Source organism: Schistocerca cancellata, chromosome 3, assembly GCF_023864275.1.
Source record: "Schistocerca cancellata isolate TAMUIC-IGC-003103 chromosome 3, iqSchCanc2.1, whole genome shotgun sequence".
Lineage (NCBI taxonomy): Eukaryota > Metazoa > Arthropoda > Insecta > Orthoptera > Acrididae > Schistocerca > Schistocerca cancellata.
Genome location: NC_064628.1, coordinates 393,437,523 through 393,461,772, shown reverse-complemented (window position 1 = coordinate 393,461,772; position 24,250 = coordinate 393,437,523). Strand labels below are relative to the sequence as shown.

Below are 24,250 nucleotides of genomic sequence, written 5' to 3'. Positions count from 1 at the left end.
TGTTGCCATCAGTTCCTTGAAGTAGTCCCCAAATTTGTTCAATATAAAGAACAGCAAAGAATTTGGAACAAAGCTGTTGATTGTTCCAGTATGTATAAGAATGAGCCAACTACCTTTTCCAAGTGGAACTTTCATTGTTCCTCATGCAATGCCATCAGTCCATGCAGTCTGTCTGGAGTGACCAATATTTACCCACATTTTATACAACCAGACAATTTCGTGATGCGGCAATCAAACCTGCATTTTTTTAAATGAGTGTAAAATAAACACAGATGCAGATATCAAAATTTTATTCATACAATCTTATTCTACTTTTAAAAGCATTTAAGAAACATCAACACATTTTTTTCATTGTTTGAAAATAGCATCAGCAAGATGGCATCCTTCTTGATCATGGCATTCTCACAGGCGATTGATGAAGCTGTCTATCACATGATGGAGCATACCCTGAGGAATTCTATCGATTTCCAGCCGGATTCTTGCTTTGAGATCACCAACGCTATGAAGTCTTTCTTCGTACACTTTGCTCTTAAGGTAACCACATAAGAAAAAAAATCACAAGCTTTGGGGGGTGGGGGGGAGCAATTGCTTCAATCTTGGAAATCAGCTGGTTAGGAAAAACTTCATTGAGAACATTAATGCTCACGTGTGCTCTGTGACTTGTTGCTCCATCTTGTTGAAATAATGTTTCATCATTCATGGCATATTGACAAAACTGAGGTATGAAGAATGTCCTTAACATTATTGAATAGCACTCAGCAGTAACGGTAACGAGTTGCCCTCTTTTGTTTTCAAAAATATGAGGGCCTATTATTCACGATGAGGACTTTGCACACCAAACTGTTACCTTTGTTGAGTGCAGGGGTTTTTCAAGGAGTTTGTGAGGGTCCTGATCACTACAATATCTAAAGTTCTGTTTGTTCACATATACATTGAGGTGAAAATGTGTCTCGTCACTCATCCAGAGGTTATGAAGAAGCTCCTTGTTTTCTTCAATCATTTGTAAAAGACTTTCACAGAAATGCTGTTGGGCCGTGAAGTTGTTGTTATTCAAAGAACTAACCACTTGGATTTTGTATGGGTGGTGATGTAAGTCTAATCTCAAAATCCTTCGGACAGTCCTGTCAGAAATTCGAAGTGCAACACTCTGTCTACGAGCTGATCTCCGGGGGCTTTTTCCCACAGCAGTTCTTACACATTCCACATTCTCGGGAGTATGCACTGTCTTTGTTCTGCCACCTCTTTCCCTTGTTGTTTCATTGACATTTTCAAAGTTTTGGACCCAAGTTTTTATTGAGTTGACCGAAGGCATCGGCCTATTACGATTAATTTAAAAATGCCCCAGGAAATGATGCTCAGCGGCTACACAGCTACCACATTGGTAGAACGCTTTCACTGCAAACGACCGTTGATGCTTAGTCCACTGCTCCATGGCTACTGAAATGCTTTGTGTTGGAGAATGCAGTGGTGACCTTGGTTACTCACCCCCCCCCCCCCCCCCCCCCCACTACTTCCAACACTTCCATGCACTAATAATAAATGCAGGCTTGACCGACGCACCCTGTACTTCCCTCAGAAAACACCATCTCCAGACAATGATAACATCCTGTGTGAGCAGAACTCTTCTTCCAGTAAAGGTTTTCCTTTGAAATTTGATCTTCTTTCGCACCACTAAAAGGCTGGGTTTTCCTCTGAACAACAACTTACTGTTTTGAAGTGAAAGAATATACTTCTATGGGGTGGGATATTCTTTCCACACATGATAGTCATATCCATGTCATCCTCTTCAAAATCATCCAGTTTTTGTTAACTAGCATGCACCCCAGTTTTTTCTGGAGATGAAAGAACGGTAGTTGGTTCCTGCAGATATCCAACACACTTCTTCCTTCTTATTTTTTTCGCAGAAGTCATTCTGATTTTCAGAGCTGTAGCTACCCATTCGATGACTTTAAACAAAGGTATAAGATGCTCCGCAGAATAACATTCAACATTATGTACAATCTCATGACATTTGCTCTTTAAGCTATTGCCCCTAGCTACTCACAGAGAAACCATACTTTCACATATGTTTGAAATTAACAGTATGATACTTTACACTGCACTGTTAACACAAATTCAACTGCTAACTCACAATCCATTATAAACACATTACAGCCATTGGAACTATTGCACCATGTGTGACCTGCAGTTTAAGGATGACACTGCAGCAGCAATATTATGGCAGCATTTACAGATTTCAGAACTTGGTTCATCGTTAGGGGTTCCCCTCCACTCAGTGCATTCCGTATGTGTGAAGTGTCCCAGATGATGTGGCTAGATGACTGTACGTGCACAAAGAACAACTGAGAAATTATTTCGTGGCAGTGATTCAGTTCATTGTAAGAGCATATCATTCTGTGTTTTCCGCACAAAATACAGATCAATTACATGGCCTCACCACAATCCACACAACTGCCTCATGCTCTGCGCATGATTTTGTTTTTTGTGGAAAGTTCTGTGTTTTCAATTCACAGTATGTGGTAAGTATCCTCATATTTGTTTAATGGAAATTTGCCATGTCATTTAAGAGGATCCTGAATAGAACCCTTGCTTGCTTGTTAACTTATCATAATCCACTCATCGGATTACCTCAACTTAATGGTCCATTAGTTTCAGTTAACCAATTTTTCAATTTGCGAAGTTTTGTATATGTGTTGTGCAGCTCTGATTTCAGAATATGCTCGATGGTATTTATCAACAAATCCAGCTGTTGGGAATGAGGCCAAATTAATTCCTTGGATTTACACTAAGTCACACACAACATTGGTATAGGGTACTGATGTGAGACCACCTGCTTTAGTGACACATAGGATATTTGATGTTTGTCATTCTTATTTATTGTATGTTAAATTGATACCCTAATATTGTATGGTATATACTGGTAGTAAGCACTACTTGATAATATCCTTCAACCTTTGAAAGAGTTATTAATTTTGATTTTTCTTTGGTAATGGAACTAATCCACTAGCACAAATGTGCCACTACTGTCAAATGTTACATTCAAGTTTTCTTCTTTCTCACCTACGTATGAGAGTATAGGTTACTCTGTTTGCCATTCTTTTTGTTCAGTATGGATGCTGTGAAGCTTTGAGCCAGCTGTCAGCTCGTTTCCCAACAACGGCTTACCCTCGTGCTTGGAACTGTTGTTTTCTGGGCAAGACAAATTCCAAAAGAGGAAACCTTAAAAGAAGTCAAAGGTAAAAATGTTTCTTTTTATTTTATCCATGTTAAACTGCTGCTGTATTTGATTTGCATATTTTAAGTTAAAAATTACAAAGGGGTATTTCTATGGGGGTTGGGGGGTGGGGTGGTTTGTCAGTGCTGGTAAAGAGATTTCATTGTGGGTTCAGTTAAAAACAGCAACATTTCTTAATGATGGATATTCGATAGCTAAGACCTTGGTGATTAATTGGTGCTATGACTTTTAACTCATGATGTCCCCTTGCTGTCCCATGGGGTTCAAGATAGATTAAAAAGACGTTGAAACTATAATTGGTACATTTGAGTTGCATATAGGCACAGCAAAAAGACTGCCACAAATAAGCTTTCAGCCAACAAGGACTGTGTCGGAAGGATCTTGGGGAGGATGCCCCTCTTTTGAAGACTTGATGATAGGTAATTAAAGCTCTGGTGAAGCACGTGTTTCAGTTTCTCAATTCCAAGGTGATATTGGGCAATGAGGGGGGGGGGGGGGGCACTCCTTTGTAGCTGATTCTTGGGGTGGTAGAATGATTAGGGCTGTATGAGGATATTACACAGGAGATCTGCTTGCGGACTAGGTTTGGAAGCAATGCCTGCCTGTGAAGGCTCTTCTGAGAGTTTCAGCATACTGGCTGAGGGAATTCTCATCACTGCTGATATGTCATCCACACAGCCTGACCAGGTGGTTCGTGGAAATGTGGGTACTGTTGGTGGTTTGTGGTCTTAATTTGGATGAGGTGTGGTTAGAGCCACCATAGAGGTGGAGGTCAACATTCATGAAGGTGGTGTGTTAGGTTGAGGACCAAGTGAAGGTTGTGGAGGAATGAGGATAGGTTGTCTTGGTCCTGTGTCCAAGTCATAAAATTATTATCATCCTCAGTCTCAGTGAACTTTAACCAGACAAGAGGATTGGGGTTTTGGGAGATTAGGAAAGTTTCCTCTAGATGGCCTATAAAAAAGTTGGCATAGGAGGGTGCTGTGTGGGTACCCATGCCTGTGCCGAGGATTTGTCTATATACGTTCCCTTCAAAGGAGTAGTAGTTGTGTGTTGGGATATAGTTGGCAAGGTATCTGAGGAATGAGGTAGTGGGCTTGGGTTTGGTGTCTGAAGGATGTTGCTAGTGTTTGATAGTGGTAAGGCCTTTGGCATGAGGGATGTTGGTGTATAGGGGGGAGGCATCAACAGTGATGACTAGGGATCCAGATGGTAAAGGGGTGTGCGATCAGTAGAGAGTCTGTGAAGGAAGTGGTTAGTATCTTTGATGCAAGAGGCTATGAAATTGCTTGGACAAGAGGGGAATTTCCTTTGGTAGGAGAACAATAACCAGCTACAAAAGGTGCCCAGGACAGCCCTCCTACCTCTTTCTCCCCCTACCTGACACAACTTCCACACCACCCTAGTCTACCTGCCAAAATGTAATCTCAACAAAGTGTTAAATGAAACAACAGGTTCACTGTTACCAGTCACCGTTTTATTTATTTCCACGACGTGTTTCGAAGGTTTAAACCTCCATCATCGGGTGGATTTACATTAGTAAGTATTACATTTGTGTGTGTGTTGTGTTACGATTTTTGGAGGAACTTGTGGCACTGCCTTCAGTGGTCACAGGTTCCTTTTGCTGTCGTAACACATCACATGTATACTCAATGTTACGACAGCAATGTGTTACGACAGCAAAAGGAACCTGTGACCACTGAAGGCAGTGCCACAAGTTCCTCCAAAAATCGTAACACAACACACACAGAAATGTAATACTTACTAATGTAAATCCACCCGATGATGGAGGTTTAAACCTTCGAAACGCGTCGTGGAAATAAATAAAACGGTGACTGGTAACAGTGAACTTGTTTCATTTAATGTCAGTAACAGTCACGGTAAAGCCTAACCTAAAAATGTTCGCATTTAAAGTCAACAATGTGTGTCGAGCAGGCAAAATGTCACATTAATTATGGCATTGAAGTCAAATTTAGCAGCTGTGTTGTCATCTGTTGCTGAGATAGTACATTTGACAGTCTGGTTTCACCCATACTTGCCCTTACATGGATTTTTATTATCCGTAGCTTGCTGGAGATACCTTCACAAGCTGCTTTAGTCCCTGGCATTGTCATAAATATCCTCAGATCCATTTCAGTGTTTGAATAAGCATCCCTTGGAGGGGGGATACCTACAAAATAATCAAATAGAAAGCTGGCCCTTCATTGACTCTTTTGCCTGTAAATTGAAAGCAACTGTTTCGTAAATTAGCTTCACTGTATGATTATGTCTACTATATTTGGTAAATTAAATACCCCTTTTTTCTTGCTTACTCCACCTCCAATCCTCAGCTGGCAGAAATGGGCAAAACTTGGAAGCCTTTGATCAGCCAACCTAATTGCTTCAGCACCCAGCCCCTGATCTTTGAGATCCTAAAATATCTTAGCGAAGTAGTGGCATAACTCTGTTGTTAAATTTGAGGGAGTTTTGTCAACCAGATGCACTGTTGTCTTATAAATCATGTAGGTGTAGTTGTCTGTTCCATATTAGCTGTTTCTTTATGGTGCTACTTGGGCAGAATGACACTGTAGAATAGCCACTGCAACAACAGCATGCATTTACAGTCACATGCTGAGGAAAAGGCTTCTTCTTGTAGGTAGAAGACAGGAACGTGAGGGATAGGAGAACTCGTATACTTATTCTGTTTAACTCTTAAACCATCTTTCTTGGCTTTTTTCCAGTCTGTTTTTGTGCCCCCTTGGTGCCTGCGCTCCTGTCTTGCCACCCCTCTCTGTGCGGTCCTGCCTTATGTGAAGTGGTGAAGAATTGGGAAACACAAACTTGTCATTCTCTTATTCATCTTCTTGCTGTTGCCGAGCTAGGTGACACAGTGGTTAAAACACTTGCCATGTATTTGGGAATAAAGGGCTTCAAATAACAGTATTGATTAAGTTTCTCCTGTCTTCTAGATCACTTGGGATGAAGAGCAGTACATTTTCCGTAAAAAAAGAAATGCCATGGCTGGTTTCAGTCCCCATCATTGTCCATTCTGAATATAATCTCCATCTATAATATCTTTGACATTTACATCATCTCCTTGTAATTACCAATATTTGTTGTATTGTTTTGGTCCACAATTCTGTCTCTCAAGTCTTTGTGGTATTATTTTAAATTTTTTCCAAACTGTCCACTACCTTTCACACCAAAAGGTATTATACAGTACACTTTGCGTAGTGCAATATTTACCATATTCTATACCAGTGTCCCTGAAGTTGTATGTACCATTTTACCTATAATAATTTCATGTGTTTTGGGAACTGCAACAGCTAGGTGAAGATATTGCTTACATAATCGTTTTTAGTGTCGGGCACTGACTATTATTGGTGCTATATTTTTAGGTGAATGGCAACTCATTCATTTATACTGAGAGAAACTACGTTGTCGATAAGACAATGGATCTTCTTCTTCTTCTTCTTCTTCTTCGTTATGACCTTTCAGGATCTTGGGTGGTTTGTTTTGCACATCTTTCTTCTCAATACCTCTTCATCCTCTTGCTTCTTCTGTTTCTTTCTTCTTCTGTGAAGACAACTTTGATTTTGGTGTCTGGCCACCTGTGACTATCCACCAACCATTTATACTTCTCCCTGTCCTGTACTACTGCCTGCAGATTTCTTTCTTTTCTTCCTACAGTCTTCCAGTCATCTCTGACTTCCTTCACCCAGTTGCTTCCCGTATGACGTGTTGCATTCCATATCTTCTTAGTCAACCTCTCCTCGTTCATTCCCACGATGTGTCCAACAGATTGTAACCTCCTCTTCTGCATCTTGCTTGATATGGCTTCAGTATTTTCATACAGTTCCTGTCGTGTTCTGTATATCCGTATATCCCCATGTTTTTTGGTGCCCCATACGTCTCTCAAAATTTTCTGCTCCTTCATCTCCAATTGTATACAAGCTCTCTTGCTGAGTGTGATTGTTTCTGATGCATACAGAGCAGCATTTTTTACAGTTGCTGTGTAATGTTGCAATTTGGCATTCCGTGACTGATTTTTCTTGCCATATCTTGTTTTCACCACATTCCGAAGCTTCTGCAAAAACTGTGACCTGTCTACTGCGTTACTGTTGCTCTGTATGCCATCAGTTATCTTCTCCCCAAATAACGAAAACTGTTGACTTTCTCAACTACATGGCCATCTATCTTCCAGTCAGACTCAGTGTTCAATGTCTTGTTGTTCTTATATGCAGTCTTCAGTCTGATCTTTTCAGCTGTTTTGGCTAGATTTTCTAGTGCTGTCTTTGCTTCTTCTTGTGTCTCATTTAAGAGTGCCGTGTCATCTGCTAATGCCAGGCAGTCCACTCTTGTATTATGTTTGACCTTGGACCCTATTTGCACACATTGATCTTCATGTTACTATTTAGTTGTCTCCACTGTCTCACTACATCGTGCAAAACCAGGTTAAATAATATTGGTGACAGCCCATCCCTTTGCCGGACTCCTGTTTTTATTTCAAAGCTGTCTGACAGCATACTGCAATGCCTGATCCTGGCAGTAGTGTCGCTTAACATTTCCTTTATTATTGCATGTGTTGTAGCATCCAGTCCTCCATTTTCTAACACATCAAGCAGAGTACTTCTGTCAACTGAATCATAGGCCTTTTGGAAGTCCACAAATGTCACTATTGTCTTTTTTCCTTTCCTGTGTCTGTGTTCTATTGTCCTTTTTACTCCAAATATCTGTTCTGTACAGCTCCTCCCTTCTTTTAGAGCCACACTAGTACTCTCCTATTGTTGGCTCCAGTTGTTCTTCAACTCCGTTCAGCAAGATTCTTGACAAAACCTTGTACCCCATGTTTAAGAGAGAGATGCTCCTGTAGTTATCCAGTACTTTCTTGTCGCCTTTCTTGCATAGTGGTATTATAATGACTTCTTTCCAGTCTATGGATATTTTCCTATTTCTCCAGATATCCATTATTACGTTATACATACTTCTTTCTATTTCAGGCACACACTACTCGCTCTCTTCAGCACAGATACCATCATTGTCTAATGCCTTGTTGTTTTTGAGGTTTTTAATTGTCTCTGCTACTTCCGCCCTGGTGGGTGCATTGTCTAGACTATTCTGACTTTTGTTGCGTGAGCGTAAGTGTGTCCACTTTACTGTTGGTGCTTCAGCATTCAGCAGATCTCTAAAATACCTAGCCATTTCCTCGCACACCTCTTTTTCGCCAATTTTTATTGTGCCATCTTGTCCTCTTACGAAGAGTTCTTTTGCCTCAAAGCCTTTTATTCCGCTCTTCATTTCTCTTAAAAATACTCGTGATTTGTGTTTCTTGCAGGCTGTGTTTGATTCTTCAAGTTTCGCATTCCATCAACTTCTCTTGGCATTTCTGATCATTCTGCTACCAATTTTTCTTGCATTCTGGATGTTCGACAAGTCTTCTTGCTTTTTACAGGATTGCTATTTCATCCATTCTTTCCACCTGTCTCGACTGCATTCTCACATTCATCCATCCACCACTCGTGATTCCTTTTCTTGTTGTTAGTAGCCAGTCGCACTGCCTCTTCTTCCATCATATCTCTCACCCTCTTCCAATCACTCTGAACTACCATTCTCTTTGCATACTCTGCTCTGTGTTTTTTCAGAAGATCTAGGTTGATTCTGTGAGTGTTTATGGTCCTACGTTTCCTTGCTCTGTTGGGTATCCACATGCATTTTATTTCGACAAGATAGTGATCTGATTCAATCCTGCTATTTTTCCTCACTTTTGTGTTCATAATCTCTCTGTGATTCTTGTCCCGGATTCCTACATGGTCTAGCTGTTTTTCCCCAATCCTGTTTTCAGGGCTGACCCATGTTGTTTTCTTGCCTGCCTTAGCTTTGTAATGGGTGTTCATTATTCTCATCCTGTGTCTCCTACACAGGTCCACTAATCTCTCACCATTCTCGTTTGTTCTCTTGTGGGTTGGAGAGTCTCCCACAGGACCTCTAAAGTTCCTTTCCGTGCCCATGTGTGCGTTAAAATCTCCTAGAAAAATAGTTTGTCCTCATCTGTCACTACCTTATCCAAAGTGGACCAAAAATGTTCAGTTCCTGCTTTGTCTTTTTTGTTCTTATCATTTGTTGGTGCATGTGCATTTGCTGTTGTATAGGTTTTGTTTCCTATTTTCATTGTTAGGTATGACAGCCTGTCGTTTATGCCCTTCCACGCAGTGATACTATCCAGTTATCTACAATCTACTACAAAGGGTGTGCCAAACATAAAAGGTTGCTTTGGCCCCCCAACACAGGGTTTCCCTTTGAGAATTACATATCCCTCTGATTCCATGGTGCTTTCATCCCTGAATCTTGTTTCTTGTAGTACAAGTATGCCAATCCCAAGTTCTCTCATACTGTCAAGAACTTACTTTAGCTTGCCCACCTTCATCATTGTCTGTATGTTTTGGTGGTGGATATACAGGGTGTTACAAAAAGGTACGGCCAAACTTTCAGGAAACATTCCTCACACACAAATAAAGAAAAGATCTTATGTGGACATGTGTCCGGAAACGCTTAATTTCCATGTTAGAGCTCATTGTAGTTTCGTTCTTCCACCTACGCTCAATGGAGCACATTATCATGATTTCATACGGGATACTCTACCTGTGCTGCTAGAACATGTGCCTTTACCAGTACGACACAACATGTGGTTCATGCATGTGGAGCTCCTGCACATTTCAGTCGAAGTGTTCGTACGCTTCTGAACAACAGATTCGGTGACCAATGGATTGGTAGAGGCGGATCAATTCTATGGCCTCCACGCTCTCCTGACCTCAATCATCTTGACTTTCATTTATGGGGGCATTTAAAAGCTCTTGTCTACGCAACCCCGGTACCAAATGTAGAGACTCTTCGTGCTCGTATTGTGGACGGCTGTGATACAATACGCCATTCTCCAGGGCTGCATCAGCGCATCAGGGATTCCATGCGACGGAGGGTGGATGCATGTATCCTCGCTAACGGAGGACATTTTGAACATTTCATGTAACAAAGTGTTTGAAGTCATGCTTGTACGTTCTGTTGCTGTGTGTTTCCATTCCATGATTAATGTGATTTGAAGAGAAGTAATAAAATGAGCTCTAACATGGAAAGTAAGCGTTTCCAGACACATGTCCACATAACATATTTTCTTTCTTTGTGTGTGAGGAATGTTTCCTGAAAGTTTGGCCGTACCTTTTTGTAACACCCTGTATATTTGGCAGGAATGAGGTTCATATCACAGTCTAGCTATCTCAACTTAAGGTATCTGTAATTTCCCTTAAATTGCCTTGGACAGATAGCAAAGTGATTCCTTAAATTGACCATGGATGCTTCCACCTCAGTTACTATCCAGCTAAGCTAGTGCTGTGTAATGATCTCATGTCAGTGGGATGTTTACTCATTGATCATGTATTGTTGATTGTACACTGGCTGAATAAAAATTATTGGCAACACGATTATAAATCATACCAGACTTTATTGACAGACCTTCACCGTATTACGTCCCCTCAGTATAATCGCCTCGCATCTCCATAAACTTCCTCCACAGAGATGGAAAGCATTGTATACCATCAGCACATCCATCTCTGTTGATGTCTCCCAAGGACTGCCCTATAATGTGGATGATGTTTTCTTTTGTCTTGTACTGCATGCCATGAAGAGGTTCCTTCATTTTGGCAGACTGATTGTAATCACGCAGACTCTTGTAGAGTGAATATGGTGGACATTACAGTATCCCCCCCCCCATACTGAGGAGATCCTGCATGGGGTTCATTGTCATGAAGGGTGATGAGGTGCAGTGCCAGAAGGAAACATTGTTATGCGCTGTGACCAAGTGCCACTTCAGTCTTGATCTATGCCCTTTGTTTGTGTTTCCTAAACATACTGATAGAGTGCTTGTACTGGCCTTCCTCACTTTCTAATTGGACACACTGCAACTGACTCAAATACAGCTGTCACTGTTCCCTGTAAAACTTCAGTTGACCTTCTGCTATCAGATACACAATGTGGTCATGCCACATTGTGCACATCCTTCATATTACAGCAGTGTTGCCTCTACTTTTTATCGAACCTATGTAGAAGAAGTACATTCAGTGGATGTGGACTGAGTAAAGTTATATAAAAGACAAACAAATCATAGAAACTTAATCTGTACTCTGTATAGTCAATAAACTATTAAAATACTGCTTAATACTATCTATGCATGCATCAGATAAATGTAAGATAGTAAATTAGAAGGAAAGCGGCTATTTTGGAAAAAAACTTACGGCTTCTTCAGGTACATTAAGTAATTACTGCTTGTATTCTGTTGTTATCTTAATGTTTGCCAGATTGTATTGGTATTTCTCAAACAAAGCAATGGAGAGGCAGGTGGGGTTTCTCAGTTTCCTGCTTTGTTCCTTTTGTTTTGTTCATGCTTTGCAATTATATCAGAGGAGGGGGGGGGGGGGGAACTTAAATGAAATGTGTCTGTCTGCTTTGTGTTCAGTTACTTTTGATTCATTAAATGAGCAAGCACTCTTAAAAGTTAAGATGATGATTTGTCTTCAATAACGAGTTGTTATATTTTTCAGTCAGTCGGATGGCACAGTTGTAGCGGAACCGTTAACGCTAAGTTCAGCAGGTGGCCTTTTGGCCACAAGTCTGTCACTTTTAACAGCTTCGCCGCTTTCTCTGGACATCAGTTGTCAGACATGGCTGGTTCAACTTGCTGGAAATCTATTTTCTGGTGAGACCTTTTTTGTGTTTATTTTTATCTAGTGAAGTAAGAAAAGACATCATCAAAATGGAGTAGGTCCTCAGCTATGTCTTAGTAGCATTTGTAATGGTGACATTCTGGTCATGGATTACAGCCACAGTTAATATTGACTTTCACTATGTTGACTGTTGATGGTACAGCACCAGAAATATTATTATTGCAATTTGACACACATCCACAGTTAGTCTTAATTCAGATAAATTGACAACTTCCGAAAAACATGAAATACCAACAGTATTCTCTACCCGAAATCACTTTATAGCGCGTTTCAGTAAACAGCGTCAACATTTTGAGCACTTGTCTATGACAGTCATACTAATAAACACACAGACTGAATTAAGTGAGTGGTTACATTTTGTACAACAGGGCATATGTTTGTTGCACCCCTTCTCCAGGTGGTTGGACAGCCATTTTGGAGCTGTAATTGTGTTACTGTCTGATCTAGTTCCATGTATGTTAAGTCACTGAAGTACTCTTCAGAGCCTCTTCCCAATACCACAGAAAAAAAGTACAGTTCCATGAAAGAAGTTAGTGTCATAAATTGGTAGGTATAAATGTGAATAACGTCATGCACATCACAGAATTTGCCACATTGTTCACTATAGCTTAGCACAAATGACACTTGGATATATTTATCTATGCCTGATATAGCTGCATCCTGTATATCATGTTAACAGTAACCTTTTTTTTATGTATTTTTTCTGACATTTTCATGGGGTTTGCTGAAAGTTACTTTTTTTTTTACATTCCCTGGGGGTACACCCAAAGATACTTTTATGTTTGAAATCCAGTTACCCTCTTCACGGTTATCACTTGTTTGATTGGTGCTGTTTTAAATGACCCACTTGCAGTGATTTCATTCTAATTGTTTACCATTTGTGTAGTACTGTCAGCATAATTATCTCAGTACATAATATTATAATATTACTTGATACACAACCCTTTGCATTACCTGTTTTCATATTCAGAAGGTTCTGTTCACTGGTGACATTATTTCTACCGCCTAACAGTACTGACAAGGGGAAGATCTCGGACACAGCCAACCAATTCGGCTCATATTCGAAAGGTCACCTGTGTACAACCTAAAATGAAAGATCCTAAGTTTTAACTCAATGTCTTCCCTTTGTTGAGAAAACCTCCACTAAATTTCATGATGGAAGATCACCTCCAAATTGAAAGTGTTGATAGATAATTGAAAATTGAGCATTTTTCATCATTATGTATCGGGACTACAAATGCATGTTATCCTAGAAATCAAGGGGAAAAACTTTTGTGATTGCCTTTTATGTACATATAAGGTAAATACTAATCAACGAAAGCACTGCGTATGTAGTGATTGAGGCATCTGGCTGGGGCCCAGAGAACCTGTGTTTGATTCCCACTTGGGTTCTGCAATTTTTTCCGTATTGAATGTATTAGAAACTGGAGGTTTAATGAGGTAAGGAAAACAATAAGGAGTACTACCGAGGTAGGCAAATAAATTTCTCAAATGGCTTTGATTAGTAAAAAAAATTAAATTTTAACCCTTGTGGTTCCCTTACAATAGCTCTTTCAATCAATCATCATCATCTAATGAATACAGTCTTCGCACAACTGCATTATTCCTTCTGAAGATTCAATAGTAAACAGGTTTAGTGACATTTAAAATCTTTGTTATTTGGGAATTACATTTAATTAGTGTCATGCATGCAATAACATCGGCTAAAAATTGGTGCTGACAGTTGATTGTGAATTATGCTATGAATCGTTATTGCATCCACTTGGTTGGGTTATTCTCACTGGGTTTTCAGAAACATACTGTAATTTTGAACCCTCAAAGTAAAATTGTGTCCAGCACCTGGCTGTATGCAAGTGTCATGTGGTTGGCTCTGTGTGGTCCCTCATGATGAATTCACAGCACTCTTACTCAGAATTGTTTTCATAAAAAGTCACCTGAAAAATTTATTTACCTATCTTGTTGTTATTCCTTACCTTATTAGCCCTCCTTATCCTACCGGTTTTGATATGGGGGAAAAATAATAAAAACTGCAGAATGTGTTTGGGAATCGAACACAGGTTTTACACTCCCCAGCTGAATCCCTTGGTCAGTGTGCTTTCGTTGACTGGTGTTTTATCTTAGGGGTACATAAGCAACAGTATTAACAGTTTCTTTCCTTGATTTATAGGAAAATATGCATTCACAGATCCCATACCCCATATATGGTGATGAAAAATGCTCAATTTTCAGTTACTCATTGACCCAGTCAATTATTTGAGTTGTTGCGCATCATAAAATTTAGGGGTAGTTTTCTCAAAAATGGGGAGATGCTGAACCAAAATATCTTAGTCTTTCATTTTGGGTTGTGCACAGGCAACCTGCCAAATCTGTTAACATTTTTAGCCTTCAGTTAGATGTAACATTAGGTTTTTGTAGGTACCTACACTTATCCTGACTGCATGCTTCCCACCCTCTTTGAAGGGTATGTGATAAAAAATTAACACCAAAACACATTGATCCTACATGTGGTTTACAGTGTGGGCAACTTGAGACCAGGAAAAAAACTGACATCTTGATCATGTGCTTGCTCTGTTTCAGGCATGTGGAGGTTTAGGATTGTATGGAAACATGCATCATATTGCTAAAAGATCTCATTCTCATAAGAGAAACAATTCCTGTAAGGATGAATCTTATCTGTATGGATGGATTTGCAGTCAGATTGGTGAAAAGTGCTTTCCATGTGCATTAATGGCCCTTTAGGATGTCACAACTCCATTTGTCAAACTATAACTCTCTCAGTAATACTTTTTGTTCTTCCAGAAAGGTTACAGAACATTTGTCCTGCAGCATTTCTTTCTGAAGATTAAAAATGTTCATCTGCCAGGGAAAGCAGGATTTGTGACCCGTCAGGAAAGATAACCTACCACCAACAGCAGTTTTCATGTAATTACTCTGACTTAATTTCAGTTTTATAAACTGTTTTTTAGGTGTCTAGCTGTTCTTATGATGTAATTATTGTGCTCAATATAGTAATCAGAATTGTGTTTGGCAGCAGAAAATAGAGTTGTCATCCTGGCTAGATATGTGAGAATACATATTCTAACAGGCATGCTGAGGAAAATATCAGAGGGGTCATATTAACAGGGAGAGATCCCAAGCAGTGGGGATTGACTTTTTGAAACCATCCGTACGGTGATGTAGCTCAAGATCCCAGGATCACACCCTGCAGCCATTCACCCTAGCAGGCCCTCATTAGCGAGTAATCGATGAAAAAAAGATTGGAATTTTATGTGGTGTTCTGTAGCATTATAAGACAGAGAATTTTGTAGATTGGATATGTGTTGTAGTGGCTAGGGTAAAGTCTTCACCATACTGAACGTCATAGGTTCGAGTATTGTCATGTGGCTTAAAGTTTTTTATTTTTAAATTTTATTGAAATGACATTTATCATTATTTTTATTCAATTAATTGGTTTAAATGTAACTTTTTATTTCTATTTCTTTGTCACATTTAATCATTATATGATTTTTTTTTATTTGTTCTCACTTTTCTTCATATTGTTCTTTTCCCACTCAGAATGTTTGCGAATGTGAATTTAATGATATTTATCTATTAGAATGTTTAAAGATTAGAAAATACTGGTGTATTGGTTAGAAAATAAAAGATGAAATAATCTATTTATGACTTACTACAGTGGCCGGCCGTGGTGGTCTAGTGGTTCTGGCGCTGCAGTCCGGAACCGCGGGACTGCTACAGTCGCAGGTTCGAATCCTGCCTCGGGCATGGGTGTGTGTGATGTCCTTAGGTTAGTTAGGTTTAAGTAGTTCTAAGTTCTAGGGGACTTATGACCTAAGATGTTGAGTCCCATAGTGCTCAGAGCCATTTGAACCATTTGAACTTACTACAGTGTCAAAAATATATTTTTCATTACAAGATGTACCCCCCCCCCCCCCTCCCTTTTCTTTCTTTCTTTCTTTCTTTTTTTTCCAAACAGTTAAAGCACAGCTTAAATTACTATTGCGACTATGGGAAAAATAATGCAGATGAGGATTTAAAGGAAAATTAGGCTTATAAGTGAAATTAAATTCAAGCAAAATTAGTAGCAGAAACGAGTGCAGTTACATGGATGAAAAAATAGGATGATAAAAAATAAATAAAAATTAATACATAAAATTAATTAAAATCAAATGAACAAAAATTTCAAGCTGGAAAAGAATGATAGGAAGAAAAATGAGAGCAAATGAAGAACTTGAAATGATTAAAAGAACATGACAAAGGAATAGAAATACAACTTACGTTTAGAGAAAGTTAATTGAATAAAAATAGTGATCAAAGTAACTACAATTAAAAAGAAAAAGCTCCTTACAAGATTGAACCCATGACCTCCTGCATCTCAAGGCCTTACTCTATCCATCACACCACTGAATCAGTCAATATGGTACTACTATTTTAATCCAGAATTCCAATATTTTTTTCGTCAGTAACTTGCAAACAAGGGCCTACAAGGGTGAATGCCTCCAGTGTGTGTTAGCTGGGATATTAATCTACACCACCGTATAGATGGTTTAAAAAAGTCAATCCCACTACTGGGGCTCTCTCCTTGTAAACTCTCCTTTGCTGCTACTCTTTCATTTGTATAGTTGCCAACATGTCGCGTCTACATAACAGCCGCACATACAGTAGAACTGACTAAACTGTTGTGGTAGAGGCAAGTCTGCTTTTCTCCTGTTTTATTTGGTTTGTGAACTGTTCTATTATGGACCTTCTGACACATGTAACTATACTTTCCATGCCTCATATAGGCAGTGCTACCTTTAGTCCACTTATGTCCATCATGGAGGATTTCACTACTGTCTTATGATCACCCTCTTTTGTGTTTGGATGTATCACTTTATTTGTCTTTCATAGCAATAGCAAAACTTGTACAAACTATGTGGCAGCCTCTGTTTGCATTTACTTTTCAAATGCTCATTAAATGGCATAATTCATCATTCGCATACAGTAAACTAACATTTTGAAAGTGGTCATAGTAATGTGACTCAACAGAGTCTACAGCTATTTCTGAAAATGTGGGTAGTGAATGAATGAAATAAAATTTATTGTACAGATCACTAATGACTCTTGAGAATACCATAAAAGCCTTTACAGTAAGAAAATTGAAATTGGTATATTACTGCAAGCAACAGTAACTCTTTATGTGATGTGGCAGTAACTGGAATATAAGCTTGATCTCCTCGTGCTGTGGAGACCTGAAGGGCGCACAATCAAAAATTCAGAACTATGCACTGGCAAATATGTGCATAATTTTATGCAGTGGTATTGGTTCCATAGATTGGCTCTGCACACTTTCAGTTTTTACAGTTAAAAGTTACGTGTGCAACTAATTTAGAGAAACCTTTAGTGTAACTAGAGCACTGTCTCTCTAATCTCTGTAGTATACAGTGTTTTAACTTGGCCTTTTTTAAGGTAAAGAGAATGTCACCTGCACAGCATGTCCTTAGAATCCCGTATATGACAGCAAGTGTTACACATTAACAAAAACATAAGTAAATATCACAGTAACATCTCAATTCATGGTCATGGAATAAGAGCCAGACTTAACATTCATGTACTGAGAAAACAAAAAAATCCAAAACAGTATTTTCTACCAGAGAATCAGATTACACAAATAATTACCCAGGGAAATGAGAGAGAACTAAAATCAGCATGTTTAAAAAAGTCTGTCAAGCGGTACCTGTCAGTCCATGAATGACAGTGAGCAGTACCAATATGTTCCAAAGAGCAGCACACAAAAATGCAATTTTTCAGGTGGTCATATCTCGAGGTCTGTTGATCACAGAGATAAGAGATCAAGTGTTTTGAATAGATAACCCTTGGCTTAGTGACCATTTTTATAGCTGCCAGAAGAATGGACATGATGTAGGTACCCTACAGTATGGGGTCAAAATTTAAACGTTGCCCACTTCATCCAGCCCAGGCAAATTGAACAAATTGGTTGGTTCTTTTATATTAAGTGTGGGCTGGAGTGAACCTTAGGTGACTTATAAAAGCACCATTTGTTCATGGGCAGTTCCTAAGAAAATCCAAAAGAACCATGACTTTTGGATACAAAAAATATCTGTTGTGGAGATGACAATATATATAATTTTTATTCATGGCAGATTGTCAAAATTTTTACCGTTTGTTCTTACGATGATATTCTCAGGGAACCTTGAAACTTTTTTTGATATCATTATCCATTACCAAGATTAAGAGGTCCAAAGTTATCATACTTAAGCAGAAAACTGCAAAAAAACTGGTCTTTAGTTCCTTCTATATATTCCAACCACCTTTCCACATTTCCTGCTTTGTTTACAACTGGCTTAGTATCTGACCTAATACTCATACAGATGCTTCTGCTTCCCTCCAAAGATCTCATTAATTTTCCTATAGGTGTTGTCTGTCTCTTCCATAGCCATGCATGCTTGTACAGGTTTGCATTTCTCCTATAACCATTCCTGCTTTGCCATTATCCACTTTTTGTCAGCTCCATTTTTAGACATGTAGTCCCTTTCATCTGCTTTACGAATTTTTATATTTTCTCCTTTCTTCAGTTAAACTCAATATCTCTTATGGTTTCAAAGGATATCTGCTGGGGCTTATCTTTTTGCCTGTTTGGTCATTTGCTGCTTTTACTACTTTGTCCTTCAGAGCTACTTATTTGCCTTATATTGTAGTCCTTCCACCTGTCCCAGTTGTTTCCTAATGCTCTCTGTGAAACTACCAACAACTTGTTCGTCCCCTAACTTTTCTTAGTGTCATCTCCTTAATTTCTTACCCTGTAAAATTTTTCAGTTTTAATCTGCTGTTCATAACCTTTAATTATGGTCAGAGCCCACAAAAGCCACTGGAAATGTTTTCATTTTAAAATATGGTTTCAAACTCTCCTTTGTACAATTAACGTGATATATCTGAATCCTGTTTTACCTGTTCCATGTATGATTCTTAAACCAAGTGTTTGTGATGATTACATTCTACTCTGTGCGAGATTCTACCATGTGGCTTCCCCTTTCACTCCTTCTTTGAGTCCATGGTCTTCTATTATTTTTCCTTCTCTTCATTTTGCTACTGTTAAATTTCAGCCCCCCCCCCCCCCCCAACTCAGTTAAATTTTTGTCTTCCTGAACTACCTGAATAATTTACTTTATTTCATCATACATTCATTGCCTTCAACATCTGTGGAGCTAGTAGGCATGTGAACATGTGCTATCCTAACAGTTGTTGGTTTTGTATCTAACTTGGCTACAGTGAAGATATATTCACACTGCTGTTTGTAGCAGCTCTTGTACATATCTCTTTTGTTATTCTTCATTAGATCTATCACTTCATTAACTATATTTAATTTTTTTTGCTAACCCTGTATACTGACCTGACCAGAAGTCCTGTTCTTCCTGCCACTACACTTCACCAATTCCAGCTATTTCTAACTTAACCCTGTGCCTTTCTTCTTGTAAGTTACGTATCCAGTCAAGGGATATAATGTTCCGTGCTGGGACTCAGAGAATGGCAGTTTTGTTCTTTCCTAATAAATTATGAAGCGGAATAATAGGCAAAATGTGCAACACTGCTGACATATATATATAAAAGTGGCACGATACCTACCTTTTGGAACTAACAGGAGAGGAGATGGTCAGGATAATTTCTCACTTTTATTTGTGTCTGTAGTACACATTTTGCCTCCTGAAACTAAGTACTAGCCTTCATAATTTATTAGTTTCCTCGATTGAATATTTCTTTGATACTGTTTTGTTTTTTCTGATGACAGTATCCTTCTGAGTAGTACCTGCCCGGAGATTGTGCAAAGTTCAGGCTGAAAGGACACTGACTTTCCTAGCATCTCATGGGATGACAAAAGTATGTCGCAACACTGTGTCATGTACACCTAATCCGTATGTGGGTTGTCAGGGTGTACAAACACACAACCAACAAAGAGGCCTTGACAAGTAAGTCCCCCAGAGAATGTTTTAGTTACGGCAAAGTTAAATGTCTGCAACAGGGCACACCTGTGCCAGAATAAGTATTTACAATCGTATGGAAGGGATAGATAGCTACTCATAAGATAGAGGAGCTGTTGAGTTGCAGACGGGCAGACAGGCTTCAGTCTCAAAGGGTACAACTTGAACAAAGGAAGAATGTAGGTCTAGAAACTATCGGTATAACAGTTGTAAATTGGCGTAGCAGTGCTGGGGAAGTACCAGAACTCCAAGTGCTAATAGAAAGCACTGATGCTCAAATCTTTATAGGCACTGAAAGCTGGTCGAAGCTGGAGATAAGTTCATTCAAACATTTTGCATAGCACCTAATGGTGTTCAGAAAGGATGGGCTAAATACAGTTGGCGGTAGTGTGTTGTTGCTGTTAGAAGTAATTTATCTTGTAACAAAATGGAATTAGATAGTTCCTGTGAGTTATTATGGGTAGAGCTCATTCTTGGCAACCGGAATAGAATGACAATTGGATCCTTTCACCAACCTCCTAAGTCAGATGGTACAACTGCTGAAAGGTTCAAAGAAAACTTGAGTCTAATTTCAAACACATACCTGACTCATACAATTATAATTGACGGTGACTTCAATTTACCATCAATATGTTGGCAAAAATGCATGTTTAAATCTAGGCATGCATAAAACGTCATCTGAAATTGTGCTAAACGCATCCTCTGAAAATTATTTCTAGCAGTTAGTTCATGAGCCCACTCGAATAATAAACAGTTGTGAAAACTCACTTGACCTCTTAGCAACAAATAATCCTGAGCTAAGAATGAGCATCAAAATGGATATAGGGATTAGCAAACACAAGGTTGTCATAGCGAGACTGAATCCTGTAACCCCCAAATCTACCAAAAATAGAAAAAAAAGATATCTATTCAAAACAACAAATAAAAATTTGCTTGACACCTTCCTGAAAGATAGTTTCCACTCTTTCCATATTAATAATGTAAGTGTAAACCAGGTGTGACCTAAATTCAGAGACAGCAGTTGAGAGATTTATACCACATAAATTAACAAATGATGGAGCTGATGCCCCATGGTACACAAAACAGGTCAGAAGGCCGTTGCAAAAATAAAGAACAATGCTTGCCAAATTTAAGCAAATGCAAGATCCCCAAGATTGACAATATTTTACAGAATCTCAAAATGTAGTGCAGTTTTCAATGTGATATGCTTATTGTAGTTTCCACAACAACAACCTGGCAGAAAACCCAAAGAGATTCTGGTCGTACATAAAGTATAACCCCCCCCCCCCCCCCCAACCATGGACCTTGCCATTGGTGGGGAGTCTTGCGTGTCTCAGCGATACAGATATCTGTACCATAGGTGCAACCACAATGGAGGGGTGTCTGTTGAGAGGCCAGACAAATGTGTGGCTCCTGAAGAGGGGCAGCAGCTTTTCCAGTAGTTGCAGGGACAACAGTCTGGATGATTGATTGGCCTTGTAACATCAACCAAAACAGTATTGCTGTTCTGGTACTATGAACGGCTGAAAGCAAGGGGAATCTACGGCCATAATTTTTCCCGAGGGTATGCAGCTGTACTGTATGGTTAAATGATGATGGCATCCTCTTGGGTAAAATATTCAGGAGGTAAAATAGTCCCCCATTTGGATCTCTGGGCAAGGACTACTCAGGAGGACTTTGCCATCAGGAGAAACAAAACTGGCATTCTATGGATCGGAGCGTGGAATGTCAGATCCATTAATTGGACAGATAGGTTAGAAAATTTAAAAAGGGAAATGGGTGGGTTGCTGTTAGATATAGTGGGAATTAGTGAAGTTTGGTGGCAAGAGGAACAGAACTTCTGGTCAACTGAATACAGTGTTATAAATTAAAAAAATCAAACAGGGGTAATAGTAATACAGGAGTAGGTTTAATAATGAATAAAAAAAAAAAAATAGGAATGCGGATAAGCTAAGCTACTATGAACAGCATAGTGAATGCATTATTGTAACCAAGATAGACACAAGGCCCATGCCTACCACAGTAGTACAAGTTTATATGCCAACTAGCTCCACAGATGATAAAGATATTGAAGAAATGTATGATGAGATAAAAAAAAAAAATTCAGATAGTTAAGGGAGATGAAAATTTAATAGTCATGGGGGACTGGAATTCGATAGTAGTAAAAGGAAGAGAAGGAAAAGTAGTAGGTGAGTATGGACTGGGACTAAGGAATGAAAGAGGAAGCTGCCTGGTAGAATATTGCATGGAGCATGACTTAATCATTGCAAACACTCGGTTTAGGAATCATGAAAGAAGGCTGTATACATGGGAGAGACCTGGAGACAACGAAATATTTTTGATTGATTATATAATGGTAAGACAGAGATTTGGGAACCATGTTTTAGATTGTAAGACGTTCCCAGGGGCAGATGTGCACTCTCACCACAGTTTATTGGTTATGAACTGGAGATCAAAACTGAAAAGGCGGGGGGGGGGGGGGGGGGGAATTTAAGGCAGATGGGGCTTGGATAAGCTGAAAGAACCACAGGTTTTAGAGAGAATCAAAGGGAGCATTAGGGAACGACTGACAAGAACAGGTTAAAGGAATACAGTAGAAGGAGAATGGGTAACTTTGAGAGATGAAATAGTGAAGGCAACAGAGGAACCAGTAGGTAAAAAGATTAGTACTAGCAGAAATACTTGGGTAACACAAGAGATACTGAATTTAATTGAGGAAAGGAGAAAATATAAAAATGCATTAAATGAAGCAGGCAAAAAGGAATACAAACATCTCAAAAATGAGATCAACAGGAAGTGCAAAATGGCTAAGCAGGAATGTCTAGAGGACAAATCTAATGGTGTAGAAGCATATATTACTGGGGATGAGATAGATGTCGCCTACAGGAAAATTAAACAGACCTTTGGAGAAAAGAGAACCACCTATATTAATATCAAGAACTCAGATGGAAAACCAGTCTTAAGTTATGAAGGGAAAGCAGAAAGGTAGAAGGAGTATATAGAGGGTCTATACAAGGGCAATGTACTTGAGGGTAATATTATAGAAGTGGAAGAGGACTTAAATGAAAAAGAGATGGGAGATTCGATACTGTGTGAAGAATTTGATGGAGCACTGAAAGACCTGAGTCGAAACAGGGCCCCAGGATAAGATAATATTCTGTTAGAACTACTTATAACCTTGAGAGAGCCATCTGGTGAGCAAAATGTATGAGAAGGCAAAAGACCCTCAGAATTCAAGAAGATATAATAGTTCAAATTCCTAAGAAAGCATGTGCTGACAGGTGTGAGAATTACAGAACTATTGGTTTAATAAGTCACAGTTCCAATATACTGACACGAATTCTTTACAGACAAATGGAAAAGCCTGTACAAGCTGAACCAGGAAGATCAGTTTGGATTGCGAGAAATGTTGGAACACGCAAGGCAATACTGACCCTATGACTCATCTTAGGAGATAGGTTAAGGAAAGACAAACCTACGTTTATATCATTTGTAGACTTAGAGAAAGCTTTTGACAGTGTTGACTGGAATACTCTCTTTCAAATTCTGAAGGTGGCAGGGGTAAAATACAGGGAGTGAAAGACTATTTACAATTTGTACAGAAACCAGATGGCAGCTATAAGAGTCGAGGGGCATGAAAGGGAAGCAGTGACTGAGAATGGAATGAGACAGGGTTGTAGCCTATCCCCGATGTTATTCGATATGTACATTGAGCAAGAAGTGAATAAAACAAAAGAAAAATTTGGAGTAGGAATTAAAATCCATGGAGAAGAAATAAAAGCCTTGAGGTTTGCTGATGACATTTTAATTCTGTTAGAGACAGCAAAGCACCTGGAAGAGCAGTTGAATGGAATGGACAGTGTCTTGAAAGGAGGATATAAGATGAAAATCAACAAAAGCAAAACGAGGATAATGGAATGTAGTCGAATTAAACCAGGTGATGGGGGAATCAGATTAGGAAATGAAACACTTAAAGTAGTAGATGAGTTTTGCTATTTGGGCAGCAAAGCCAAAGTAGAGAGGATACAAAATGTAGACTGGCAATGGCAAAAAAGGTGTTTCTGAAGAAGAGAAATTTCTTAACATTAAGTATACATGTGTCAGAAAGTCTCTTCTAAAATTATTTCTTTGGAGTGTAGCCATGTATGGAAGTGAAACATGGATAATTAACTGTTTAGACAAGAAGAGATTAGAAGCTTGTGAAATGTGGTGCTACAGAAGAATGCTGAAGATTAGATGGGTAGATCATGTAATTAATGAGGGGGTACTGAATAGAATAGGGGACAAGAGAA

General features: G+C 39.1%; 1 protein-coding gene across 1 annotated transcript in view; it reads left to right on the top strand.

Annotated features, from left to right (window-relative positions):
* The window catches only part of LOC126175120 (huntingtin), a 539,564-nt gene that overhangs the window by 175,678 nt on the left and 339,636 nt on the right, over positions 1–24,250 (top strand). The window contains exons 15-16 of the mRNA XM_049921673.1: positions 3,109–3,236; positions 11,803–11,957. Coding sequence (XP_049777630.1) covers positions 3,109–3,236; positions 11,803–11,957 — 283 coding nt within the window. The remainder of the gene's footprint in view (positions 1–3,108; positions 3,237–11,802; positions 11,958–24,250) is intronic.